At 28.5% G+C, this 12756-nt stretch overlaps 1 protein-coding gene across 1 annotated transcript in view; it reads left to right on the top strand.

The window, feature by feature from the left end:
• LOC142319991 (serologically defined colon cancer antigen 8 homolog) overlaps nt 1-12398 on the top strand; it is a gene marked incomplete at its 3' end in the record, with an annotated part of 54469 nt that extends 42071 nt beyond the window's left edge. Inside the window, exon 11 of the mRNA XM_075357671.1 lies at nt 12341-12398. Within this exon, the coding sequence (XP_075213786.1) occupies nt 12341-12398 (58 nt within the window). The remainder of the gene's footprint in view (nt 1-12340) is intronic.
• Between the last annotated feature and the right edge of the window lie 358 nt (nt 12399-12756).

Raw genomic sequence — 12756 nt, 5'->3', positions numbered from 1 at the left:
CTTGATCAGAATCTTCAATTCAAGGAATATTTTGAATACAGAGCCAAAAAGGCTTGTTCTGCTTTCTTTGGTATTCGAAGAGCAGTTCATCCCAATTGGGGGCTTAATTTCAGAACCATGCGTGTTCTATATAAGGGTGTATGCGAAGCTAAAATGCTGTATGCTGCATCTATATGGGCTTATCGAATGAAGTACAAATATTTTGTTGAGTGCTCAGTGTTTCCTATGGTTATCTGTAATTAGTGCCTACAGGATTGTCTATAAAGAGGCAGTCCTTGTTATTTCTGGTATTAAACCCATTAATATCCATAGCATATCCATAGCCTTAAGTCAAGGATATGATGCTAAGAAGGTAGGCCAACTTACCTCTGATGCATAGAAGAAACAGACAACCAGGGTTTTCATTTATGGAAGGTCAGGTGGACTGAATTGCCTGATGGCCGTTAAACACATGGAATTTTTCCTGATGTGAGAAGTATGCAGGTAGTTAGGTGGATTTCCCCCAATCAGCATATTACACAGTTTCTTTCTGGACATGGTGCTTTTTAAAATATGTTGACCAGATTTGGTTTGATTAATTTAGGCTTATGTCCAAAGTATAGGGCCATTATTGATGTACACAATGTCTTACATATCTGCCCCAGGTATGAAGCTGAACATACTAAAGCAGCCAGAGAGCTTGTGAGGATCAATTATTGTGATTTTGATCTGCAAGTTAATTGGAAAACCAAAAGAGTGGAACATAGTTGCTGGGTTCCTTAGATTCTTAGCCCTGTGGAGGAGGACTGAGGGGTTCTGATCCTGTTATAGATGTATAGATAGAATAGCAACCTGGGTGACTAGGGGCCTGTCTGGATGCTTACTTTGCTAAGATAAGAGTTTTGGCATCGAGTCCAGGGTAGGTTAGATAATTGCTGTTACGATGAGATAGATTTGTGGAGAACTCTGTAATAGAGCTGTGGTGTGGGAGGATGTAGGTACTGCCTGGTTCCTGAAATTGGACCAAAGCAGAGAGAGATGAAGTATGTTTTCATTAAAAGCTCATTAAATTTGTGAATCTGTTTCTTGATTTTTAAGTAAATCAAGAGGACTTTGAGTAAATTAAATTGTAGGATGAAATTGTTATTGTTGTTATCAACACTTGTGTTGTTGGTATGAGGGTGATATTTTTGGTGTTTAAAGGCTCAACCAAGTAATGATCTCAGTGTACGGTCTCATTAAAGTTAGATAAAGGAAGAGTTTTTTTGTGTGAAACCCTCGGTGTTAGAGGAAAGCATGGGATCAAACTTTCACGAATTGGTTAATTTGATGCTTGAAGTTTGTAAGTTATGATAGGTGGTTATGGTTGGAAGAGGCCATATGAAGGCAACAGTAGTTTGTGCAAATACACTAATGGAAATGACTGCTGAGGCATTTCACATGTGGCATCCTGACAGAAACCAAACTGATGACTGTGTTAAGTTTAGCGAGTCTAAAAGACAACCTCTGGTAAAGCTCATCAGGACTAGGAATGAAGGGGGTGGTGTGGTGACAGGAATTGTCACAAGGAGTGTGTATTATTCTACAGGGGGTTAGTGGATACTATATTGTTATACAGTCTAGAACGTTTCTTTCAATTTATATTTAGATTGCCAAAATGCAAATGGTTGTATAAATAATTGGTGCAGTTTATAAATGAAAAAACTAAGAACATTGGTCATCTTAAAATATTCTTACATAAAAAAAAATCTAGCAGAGGCAGGTACTAAAGTGTATTTTCCTATCTGATGTTGTTTCATTCAAGTTAGATTAATACAAAATATACATATATATCTTAACTTCTGATCAGGTGGAATTGTTCATCATATTTGATCTGAAGTGATAAATAGAGTTCCCTTTAAATCTTATTGACTAAATTTAGTTCATTTATCAGTCTTCATTTTTTTTTTCTAAAATTGTTAGTACTTAATTATTCCATTTTAATTGACAAACTAAGAAATAAGACTTGTCAAAGTATTCAAATTCACACCTTCTGAGATTTTTCATACAGAATTATATTATGAAGAACAAGATTTTAAGAAGTATTTTCTTAAATTCTAGATATTAATTTGTTAAAAAAAAACACTGTAAAAAAATACATCATTAACATTATTTAAGAAAACAAATTTATTGGTAAATTGTGATCATTATTCTCCATAAAAATGTACAAACCTCTTAGATTTTTATCAAATAATTTAAGGAATGAGAATTGTACAAATCTTTACAATTCTAATTATGATAAGTAAATTCTAATTAATTAAAAGTGAGTCTTAGTATAAGATGGGGGCCATCTCTTTCAAGTTGGAATTATTATTTACAAATTTTATTTAATTGTAAATTAATTAACTTTAGTCTACTAATTTCTGTAAAACAACAACAATTTTATTTCTTTGGATGCAGTTTTAGAAATCAGAAGTGGAAATACATAAGATGATCTTTGCAAGCTTATTTAATTTGTTTTTTTTTTGTTATTCTGAGAAGCAACATCTTTTTTGACAGTTATACAAGGAATGACACACATTTTCGTTCTCTTTTATTTTCTGAAATGGAACCTTTCATAAAGAATCTAACTTCATTCAAGATTATTTAATAAACTAAAATAAATAAACTTAACTCTTTAACTTAAAATAACATCTTTTTTTTAAGAATTCTTGAAAAAGTTAAAAATTTAAAGAATGTTTTATCTTTCAGAAAACAAATCATGTGACACACAGACAGGGCAGTTACAAACTATTATCAGTTGTCAGTTACAATGCCATTACTTGTTTACTGATAGAAAGTTAAGGAACTATTTTCACCTAAAATTTAGTCCCATTAATAACTACTTATTCGTGAATGGAGAAGATTCTCTCTTTATTTCTTTCTTGCAGGGTAGGGTCCACAGGAAAACCATGAATTCAGGCTTAAAAAAAATTTTACTCAAGTATTCTTCTATACATTTTATGTATTAATTATTGTTAATACAATGTAATAATTATTTCAAAGTAAAGAAAAAAGATTACTAAACAGAATAAAAAGTACAGTTAATGGAGTAATTGAGAGTATTATTTCATAAAGTATCAAGGTAAAAGAATAATTAGTTAAATTTCGGTGAAGATTTTTTTGTAAATTCTGAATAGAAGATTGAGAACATAAATAGACAAAATGGAAATGCAATTCTGTAGAAGTGCAATATGAGTTCGGAGTGATGGGGGTTAGAAGAAGTACAAGGGATGCAACTGGTCTAATGAGAACTATTGGTAAAATATATCTTGGAAGATGTAAAGTGATATTTGTATGTTTTACCGTATTTGACCACATCAGACTGGAAAAGCTAATGAAAATATTAAAAAGAGAAAGAGAAGGAAGAATAATTAAAGTATAGGATCTGTAAAAAACAGATATGAAAATAAAAGATTTGCAGACTGAATGTTTTGATTAAGAGCGGTGTAAGGCAAGAAAAATGCTTGGTTTAATATGTATTTTGAAGATTGATAAACAGTTGTCTAGAAGAGGATGAAGGGAAGCCTTGTGGAAAGGAAAAGAAATTGTTCAAGGTTTGGAGATATTAGTTGTTTGAAGAGGAGCTCACAATATTCAACAATTAGTTCATGATCAGAAAATATTATTACAAAGAATCATATAAAAATGAATTCTGAGAAAACAAAAGTTATAAGGGTGGTGATAATAGACCAATGATAACTGACAGAAAAGAAATAGTAGTTGTACAATTAAAACACTACAAGTTCTTAGGGATATGAAAAGAATACTGCAAAAATTGAAAAATTAAAAATCACTTTATAGTAGTACCTAAGTAAGGATTTAACAGAAAGAACGTGTGAAAACAGAGTTAAGATGAAGAAATGTTTTGTAAAATACTTCATGACAAATGCAAAATATTAATAATTAGCAAAAGAGACAATGTAAAGCTGGAGATATCTGACATAGGTTTGAATGAGACTGGAACAAATTAAGCCAATAGAAAGGTGAAAAAAAAATATTATAAGACTGAATTAAATATTATATAAGACTGAATAAGAACTCTAGATTTATCAAAAGTTAAATGATGGTTAAGTGTTAAAAATGATTAATGTTCATAAGGAAATGAAAGAAATGAGAAATTTAAATGTTCAGCTGGAAGTAGAAGAAAAAAGAGAGAGATGGTGCAGAGACCTGTGGTAGGTCTCTCGCAAAGATGATGATGATAATGATGGTATTTATAACTTCTGAATGTGTCAGCTTAATTAGAATTATTTAAAAAAATATTTAGAAATTCAATTTGAGATATATATGCCTAAGGAATAAAAAAAAATCATCATACTTAATCAGTCTTTAAATTAAAGTAGTTTTACAAGAGCAAAATTAAATACTGTCCAATGGTGCAACCAGAATAGTGATAGGTGATCTATTGGAAGAAATAGACCACTTATAAAAATTAGAAATGAAGTCTTTTGTACTGCTTTCTTTTCTGTGTCAATGTGCCCACTGAAATGCAGGTATTAGAAGTGATTACCTCACTAAAAAGAATTCATAGTCCTGTTTGTTTTACATATATAAATTCTTAGTAGAAGAAAATTATTATTAATTATAAATGTAAATAATTCAAATAGATCAAAATTGAAATTAAAGTTTATAAATAAAAAAAAAGAATTACAATTTTTAACATATAAGTTATTCCTAGCACAAGATATTATGGTGAAAAGAAGAAAGTAAATTAAATTTTTAAGTATAAAATATAAACTTTCAATTTCAAAAATATCAAACTTTCAACAATTTTATATTCATTAACTTATACATACATTAATACTTATATGTATTCATTAACTTATACGTGCATACATTTGTATGTGTGTTTTAGCAGTTCAGCTGATAAGAACTCTTAAAAGAAAACACTGTACCTAAAATTAATCTTGTTATGTACAATTATATTTTTTATTTACTCTGTCAATTACTGATTAAATAATTATGACTGTGAGTATTTTAACTTATGAATTTGTTCATGTTGTTATTAAGATAATAATCACAAAAATTTTTGAAATAACCACAGCCAATGTAAATTGGTTTTCTGCTAAAATCACTATAATTTCTTGTTGAGTACTGTTTACATTTCTTAGCTTCATTCTTTTATTATATGTTTACTCATTTCAAAACCACTTCATTGTCAAAACTTATTGTACTGGTACTTTTAAATTTCTGTTAATCTTTATATAGCATTTAGTCAATGCCTCTTTATTTAGTTAATGATGTCATAAGACATGACATCAAATAAAGGGAGGGGCATTGACTGAATGGTGTACAAAGATAAAAGAAATTTAAAAGTACCAGTACAATAAGTTTTAATAATGGAGTGGTTCTGAAACATGTCAACATATAATAAAAGAATGAAGCTAAGAAAGGTAAACAGTACTCGAAATAGAAGTTGTCCATGTTGGTTGGCGATGAGAATTATTCAAAAATATAAAATTGTTCTGTATAACTTTGTTTTCTTTTTTTTGAGTATGTCAGTGAGAGTAATGTTTTATCTATTTGTGTGTGCTTGGAATTTTATAATATTATGTTTCATTTGGAATTCAGATGATATGAGTGTGTATGTGTATGCTGTCTGTGGATCATGCTTCTAGATATTTTATGTGAAGTTGGGTGATTTGAGGTGTTGTGAATGAAAGTGTCGACTGTTGTTGGTTTTCTGCACATTTTGAAATTGTTGCTTTTCTGTGTGTTTTTGTGGTACAGAAAATGAATTTTTTTGCTACGTTCATGTTGGGTTATGTAGTTTAATTTAGTTGAATTTTGTTTATGAATGTAAACAGTTAGTTATGTTGTCTCAGGTTGCATTAATCAACAAGATGGTGTCATCAATCTTATCACTGGTAGTATATTATTTTGTGAGCATGTTTGTTGTGGGTGAGTATGTGGGTCATATAGGATGGGGAAATACAAGAATCCTAAGAAAGAGGGTCAGATTTTGTAACCTGACCCATAACAAATAAACCTGTTGTAACCTGAAACCATAACAAATAAACCTGTTGTAACCTGAAACCATAACAAATATTTGTTATGGAATGTGAAGTAATTTTCTGTTGTAATATTTTAAGGATGTTTATGACTTCTGAAATGGGTTCTTGCCATACTTTGTAGTTTTTCAATTTGGTTTTAAGAACAGAGAGTATTTAACAAAACAAAGGATTCATCGCATTAACATTCATAAACAGAAGAGAATTAGCTCTCAAATTAAAAATTTTTCAATTGGGGGACGCAGCTTTAAAACAAAAACACAATGAGCATTTGAAAGCACTCCACAGCAACATAGAATCAATATCTGACAACCATCTCACAGACACAAATATAAATCCAAGAACCTTAATGTTCTACACAAACATAAAAGAGAACCTCATCTTAACACACAAAGATTAAAAAATATATAAACAAACAAAAATACGTATCAGTGATATGAAATTAATAGACACAATCCAAATCCAACATATTTTTCAATCGTATTCTAAGTATAATGCCAGTAATAAGATTAGCTGATACCAGGGTGAGAAAGTTCTAAGGTTCAAATCCTAGTAAAGGCAGTTATTTTTGTACGAATTTGAATACTAGATCGTGGATATCAGTGTACTTTGATGTTTGGGTTTCATTAACCACATATGTTAGGAATGGTAGACCTGAGACTGCACAAGGCTATACTTCATTTACATGTATACATATCATCCTCATTCATCCTCTGAAGTAATACCTTACATTGGTTCCGGAGGCTAACTAGAAAAAAAGAGAGAGGGTATTAACAACAACTCTAGTCAATGAAGATGGTTGTAAAGCATGATAGCATTCTGAAGTAAATTATAAACATTTTATTGTAAAATTTGACTTAGTTCCTTGTTACAAGTTTATATTTTAAAATTATTTTAGATTTTTATAATAGGCAGATTCAGACATAAAATTATGATCAATTTAACCCTTAGCTGACCATGATATGAAATTACTTCTTTTTTATAATTTTACTGATGAATATCTCTTTAGATGGACCTAATTTAAGCAGGGATATGACTTATATTAAGAATTTTAACAAATTAGCTGAAATTTAAGCCCGGTACTTACAAGTACCATTGGGCTCTGAGATGCTATAAGGTCATATTACTTAGCCAACTTTTAACAATTCTCTTGTCTGTTATTAACACGTATAAATATTTGCTTGCAAAAAATATGAAACTATGATTAAAGAGCTTTTATATTTGACAATCATAAATTAAGACTTTTTAGAAAGTTTTTTTTACTTTTTATCACAGTCTTAAATGTAGCCTAAAATTCATTTCGAAACCAGAGTTATTCTTTGTATGCTTAAAGGTCATATTTTCATAATTGTATGAATTTCATGCAATTTTTATTGTATGATTTTAGTGGTGTGTTGTGATGTATAGACATGTTGATAGATTGTTGAGAATTTATGCAATCCATATCAAGGTTTTTGAGGTTCAAAAAAAAATTACAATGCCAAACTGCAATGCTTATTAATAACAATTAAAAAATAAAGTTGACGTGAACAAATTTCTTTGGAACCTCAGTTCCAAGTAACCTCATACTAAATGTTGTGGGCCATTTGAAAATTGTTTAATCTCTTATTCTTCATCTGATAATTTTAGAAAAGAATAATTACTGCATAAGTAGTGTTACTCTTTTCTTCTAAAAAAAAGTTACTGTAATCTTTTTCAAACAAAGGATTGATCCTTTTAAAAGTGCAGAGTCCAGTAGTACTATTTTATCCAGTGAATGAGAATGAATAGTAAGAGAGAGTGAATTCAGATTAGAGCTTGATCAAATACGAGAGAACATTAGAGCCTTTAAGCAACCACTTTAGTTAAGCATTTTAGTTAAAATAGCCCTGTGTCAAGAACTTGAATGCAAAATCACTGGATCAATTTCTTCTCAAGTTGTCCACCCTTGCAAATACACATTAAGTAAAGGATAGTAACTTAACCAAACTAACACTGATAAAATGGGTTAAAGTTGAAGTAGCAAAGTAAAATGATTTTGTCACATTTAACTGTGAAATGTTTACATCAGCAGCATGTCATCATTAAATGTAGTACTAAGTATTTACAATTTACATAAAATTAAAGGTTTAATTTTAAGATCCTCTTATCATTTAAAATTGAAATAATTGTCACAAATGTGAATTCTTGGTCTAAAATTTAAAAGATAGCTATGAAGAATAAAATGACCATTACAAGCAATGTATACATGTATTTCATGGATAAAATACAAGTTGGAATAATATTCTAATTGAAATAATGCCTGAAAGTAATATTTGTTAAACACTTTTAAATAATTAAGCACATTTTAATAGTAAAACTAGATACATTTTAGATTTTATTATCACAGTTCTTATGAATTCTTATACATCATTTCATAAAGACTTTAGTAGTCTTTAAAAATTATTGTAAATAAATAATTTTTTTATTCTGATTGGTACATAATAAATACATTACATAGACCGTGTCAGGAGTGATTAGGTGTGATACTCCACGACCAAAAAAAGGAACTGCTGTGGAATTTGTCTGTATAAGTCGAGGGAAACCACGGTAAAACTTTGATCAGAGGAACTTCACACAATGCATAATTACTGTAAAATAAAAATGTAGATATGTTTGAAGTCCATATTAATAGTTTAAAATATGAATTTAAACTCATGAAATATTATTAGTAATATAATGAGTAATATTATTCCTATAAAAGAAAATCCATCAACTTCAGTTACAATAAATTGATAGCAGGGTATTTTAAACGGTTCAGTAATTTATAAAAAAGAAAACCAATGGAAGTATAATATGATCCTTTCTCATAAGCCTATTGTGTTGAGTTAGACAAAAACAGTTCTGTTTCTGGTTTAATAGAGGTAGATATATTTTTTCTTTTTGTAAGATTACAGGCATCGACTGTATGATCATTTAGCCCTAATGAAAATGTGTAGCATATGCCTAACTTGGAATTGAACCTGGAACATCTGGATGAAAGGCTGAAAAGCTACCTCTCCATTACGATCGGCTGGATATTGTAGTTCTTTAAGAATAAGTGACTTCTTTTAAGTAAAAATTGGGCACTCATTAGATTAAATTATGTATAAAATTAAAGGAACATTATGTGTAAAAATTAAGCATAAAAAATAAAATAGGTATTTATGAAACTAAGGAAAAACTGAAGTTTAAAGTTGTGAAACTCATCTAAATATATTAGAACTGTGATGATCACTGTATGTACAGTATATGTTAGAAGAAGTGTATTACAGTTTTCATGCGGCATAAGCATTTTCCATATATTATAATGAAGTTAAATACACATTGTGTAATTTTCATCTCTTCTCTGCTCAGATAAAAATTTCTCAAATTATATTAAACAAATTTTTACAGATAACCACATGAGGATGTAATACTTATTTAACCTGAAATAAATTTTAGGGAATGCATTTATGTGAAAGACTTGTCAAACATAGGTGTACAGTCTATTGGCTCATGGGACCAACTATTTAAATATTTTTTTAAAAACTAGTTGCAGTACTAAACTTTTACATAATATGTTTCAAGTAAAGACTCTTAAATGTCTTTCAACTGTACAATATTTTGTGTATATGGGTATATAAGTTATTTATGTAATTAATCTTCTTTTCCTTTGAATTGCTTTTTATGTTTGGGTGCATAAAAACAGAATCACTCCCTATATTTACATATAGGACAGTATTACTCACTCATTACAGCATTTCAAATAGTATCACTCTTACTGTAAAACTTGCTGTAATCCTAAAATGTGTAAAACACAAAAATAGGGTGAAAGAGGAATTTTTAGCAATATAAAAATAGGTCATCAGATTTCTCTTAGGGTCTCCTTAAAAGTAATACAAAATGTCTACTTTCTTTAAATTGTAAGTAAATGGACAAATAATGTCCTTTTCATAAGTGATGTGTTAAATCAATCTTTATCACCTTCAACTCATCCAACCTTTATAGAAATTAATCTACTTGATGATTTAGTATTGGTTCTCCATCATTTACCTTCTTATAAATTACACAGTTTTTGTCTTTAAAGTTACAATTTTTATTGTAATTAAAGTTTCAATTAAATTATATTACTAAGTAGAAATTAGTAACAGGCAAAAATCGTAAAAATAATAAAATATAACTTTTTAATCCTAATTAATTGTGTAGATCTATATTTTATTATGGTTTATGCTATATTATGCCATTATGCATTTAAGTTATGATCTACCTGACATAAATCATAAGAAATGGATTAATTTAAATGTGTTATCATTTTTATGTAGTGAACAGACTTGAAAAAATTTAAATTACAGTGATAATTTCACTTTTATATCTCAGTATTATATGATTCATTATCAGTAAGTTTTAATAAATAGTTGAATTATATGAATTACTAATTGATCTATGTGGTAAGTTGGGAAAATTAAAAATATAGAATTATAATTATAAAAAAATTATACTGTAAAACTAAATGAGAGAAGTAGTATTCATTAAGTAATCTAATTTCTATTTTTTGAATATGTAGAGTATTGTAAAGCTTGATTTCAACACATTAGCTGCCAGGCTGGGATAACAATAAAACTAGTATTTCAAGATAAAGCTGTTGCCTCTCCTTACAGTATTTTTCATCCACTGCTTATAAACTATGCAAAGATGTTATTGGAGTGATCAAGCTGTAGCACTTTGAATATTGTCAAAGTATACAAGCACTGATATGTGAATATTATGTCTGTCACTTAAGGTCTAATGACTGAAATTTTGATCATTCTTTGATAGTGATATAGAGTTACATATTAACTAATGTAATTGTATATAATTTATCGTTTTGTTCTATGGAAGATTGGAAGCATTTCAGCCTTTCATCTGAAGATCCCAGATTCAAATTATGGTCAGGCATGCTATTTTTAATGTGATACAAATTTCCATTTCACACTCCTACGCTTCTTTGTAAGCTTCTGTGGTGAATTATTAATTCATCAAAAGTAACAATATAATAGAAAAAATATTGATAGAAAAAATGTTTTTTAAATATATATTTAGACATTTTTTAAACATTTTTCTTTGTTTACTTGTTTACTGATATCGTTACAACAATTTCAGACAGCATAAACTTAATTTGACAGAACAGAATAATAATTTGATGGAAAGAATGAAGAAAGTATGGAGTGACTGCAGTGAATTACGAACAATATGTCAGAATCATGTTGGTGACAAGGTATTTAATTAAATTATGGATTAATATATGTAAACTGATTTATTATAAAATTACAGGTTGATGAATGCCAGTGAAATCATCTACATAATCATTAATGTAAAATAATTATATAATACTGGTTAGGTCAAAATCTTTTGTTAGGATTTAAATTTTTAACTTATTTTACCATATCAAAAGAAATTTTAACTTAAAGAAATAAATAAATAAAATTTAAAAATAATCTTATTTGAAACTGATAACCTCTGAAATTTATTAATAGTTAAAGGTGGTTAACAAAATATATGAATAAATATACTTAGATAAAATAAAATTGTCTTTGAACCAATAAATTTTATTTTTTTTTACAATTGAATTAATTTATGAGTTCTCCAACCTATAGTTTATGATGTCATTCTGTTTTTGGTTTATTTTTCGAATCAAGCTTCAAAAATATTTTCAAATGAAAAATTAAAATCTAGTTTTATTTATAACATAAAATGGAACTAGTTAGAATGAACCATGTTTACCACTATACTAGCAGTTTCTTCAGTGTTCAATAATATTTTGATATTTTGTTTGTTTTCTAAATGTAGATCCTCTTTATTGAAAGGTACTAAATAAATCAAATTTAGGGGGATGAGATCAGTCTTCTTCCATGTTACTTGAACTGTTATTCTGCTTACATGAATTCAACTCTAATAAATCAAATATTAATGTATGACTAACCAGGATAAAGCAAAGTTAATGTTATCTATATATAAAATTACATCATCTACCATTATTTCTGACCATATCCTTTTCGATGGGGTCATAATCACTCACAAAACATCCCAAATTTACACCAAAATGTGATGGTTTTACATGAAAGCGATCTTCATATAAATTGTAACTCAGGCCTTGTTCCTCACTTAGACTGAAATTGATAAAGTATACTAAGAAAGTAGTTGGGAGACCTCTATTTTACTGTAATGTGGAAAATATTTTAAAAAGGTTAAAAGTTAATTTTTATATGAACTTAACAAAAGATTTATGGCAAAACATGTATTATTTTCAGTACTATCATCCATTATACTGCTATTAAAAAAAAAGATTCCTTTGATAAATTTTATTATTACAGGGAGGAAATGGCGGGGCTACAAAATAATATAGATTATCTAAATAATAAATTAGAAGCTACTAATTATGACAATCAAGAATGGAGAGGTATAATAAAACAAACATTATTTGTAACGTACCATATTTTTAAATCTGTAGTAGTGTTTCACATGCTACTAGTTGCCTACACTGCTGCTAGTTGTAAAACTAGTACAACTAGTAGTAAAGTTACTAGTTGTGTACACTGAACACTGCTTTTCCATTCTAAAATATCACGGATTAATTAGATTTAAATGTTATTAAAACCACAAACTATTTTTAATTTTTATTGTTGTTAATATTATTTTATATTTACTTAATAGCAGCACTTTCACCAGCTTATTTTAAATAATAATTAGTTTAACATTCATTATAAATTAATATAAATTACACTGATAT

This window comes from Lycorma delicatula, chromosome 2, assembly GCF_047948215.1.
Source record: "Lycorma delicatula isolate Av1 chromosome 2, ASM4794821v1, whole genome shotgun sequence".
Classification (NCBI taxonomy): Eukaryota; Metazoa; Arthropoda; class Insecta; order Hemiptera; family Fulgoridae; genus Lycorma; species Lycorma delicatula.
The sequence above is the reverse complement of the archived record's forward strand: the minus strand, read 5'-3'. Positions and strand labels throughout refer to the sequence as shown.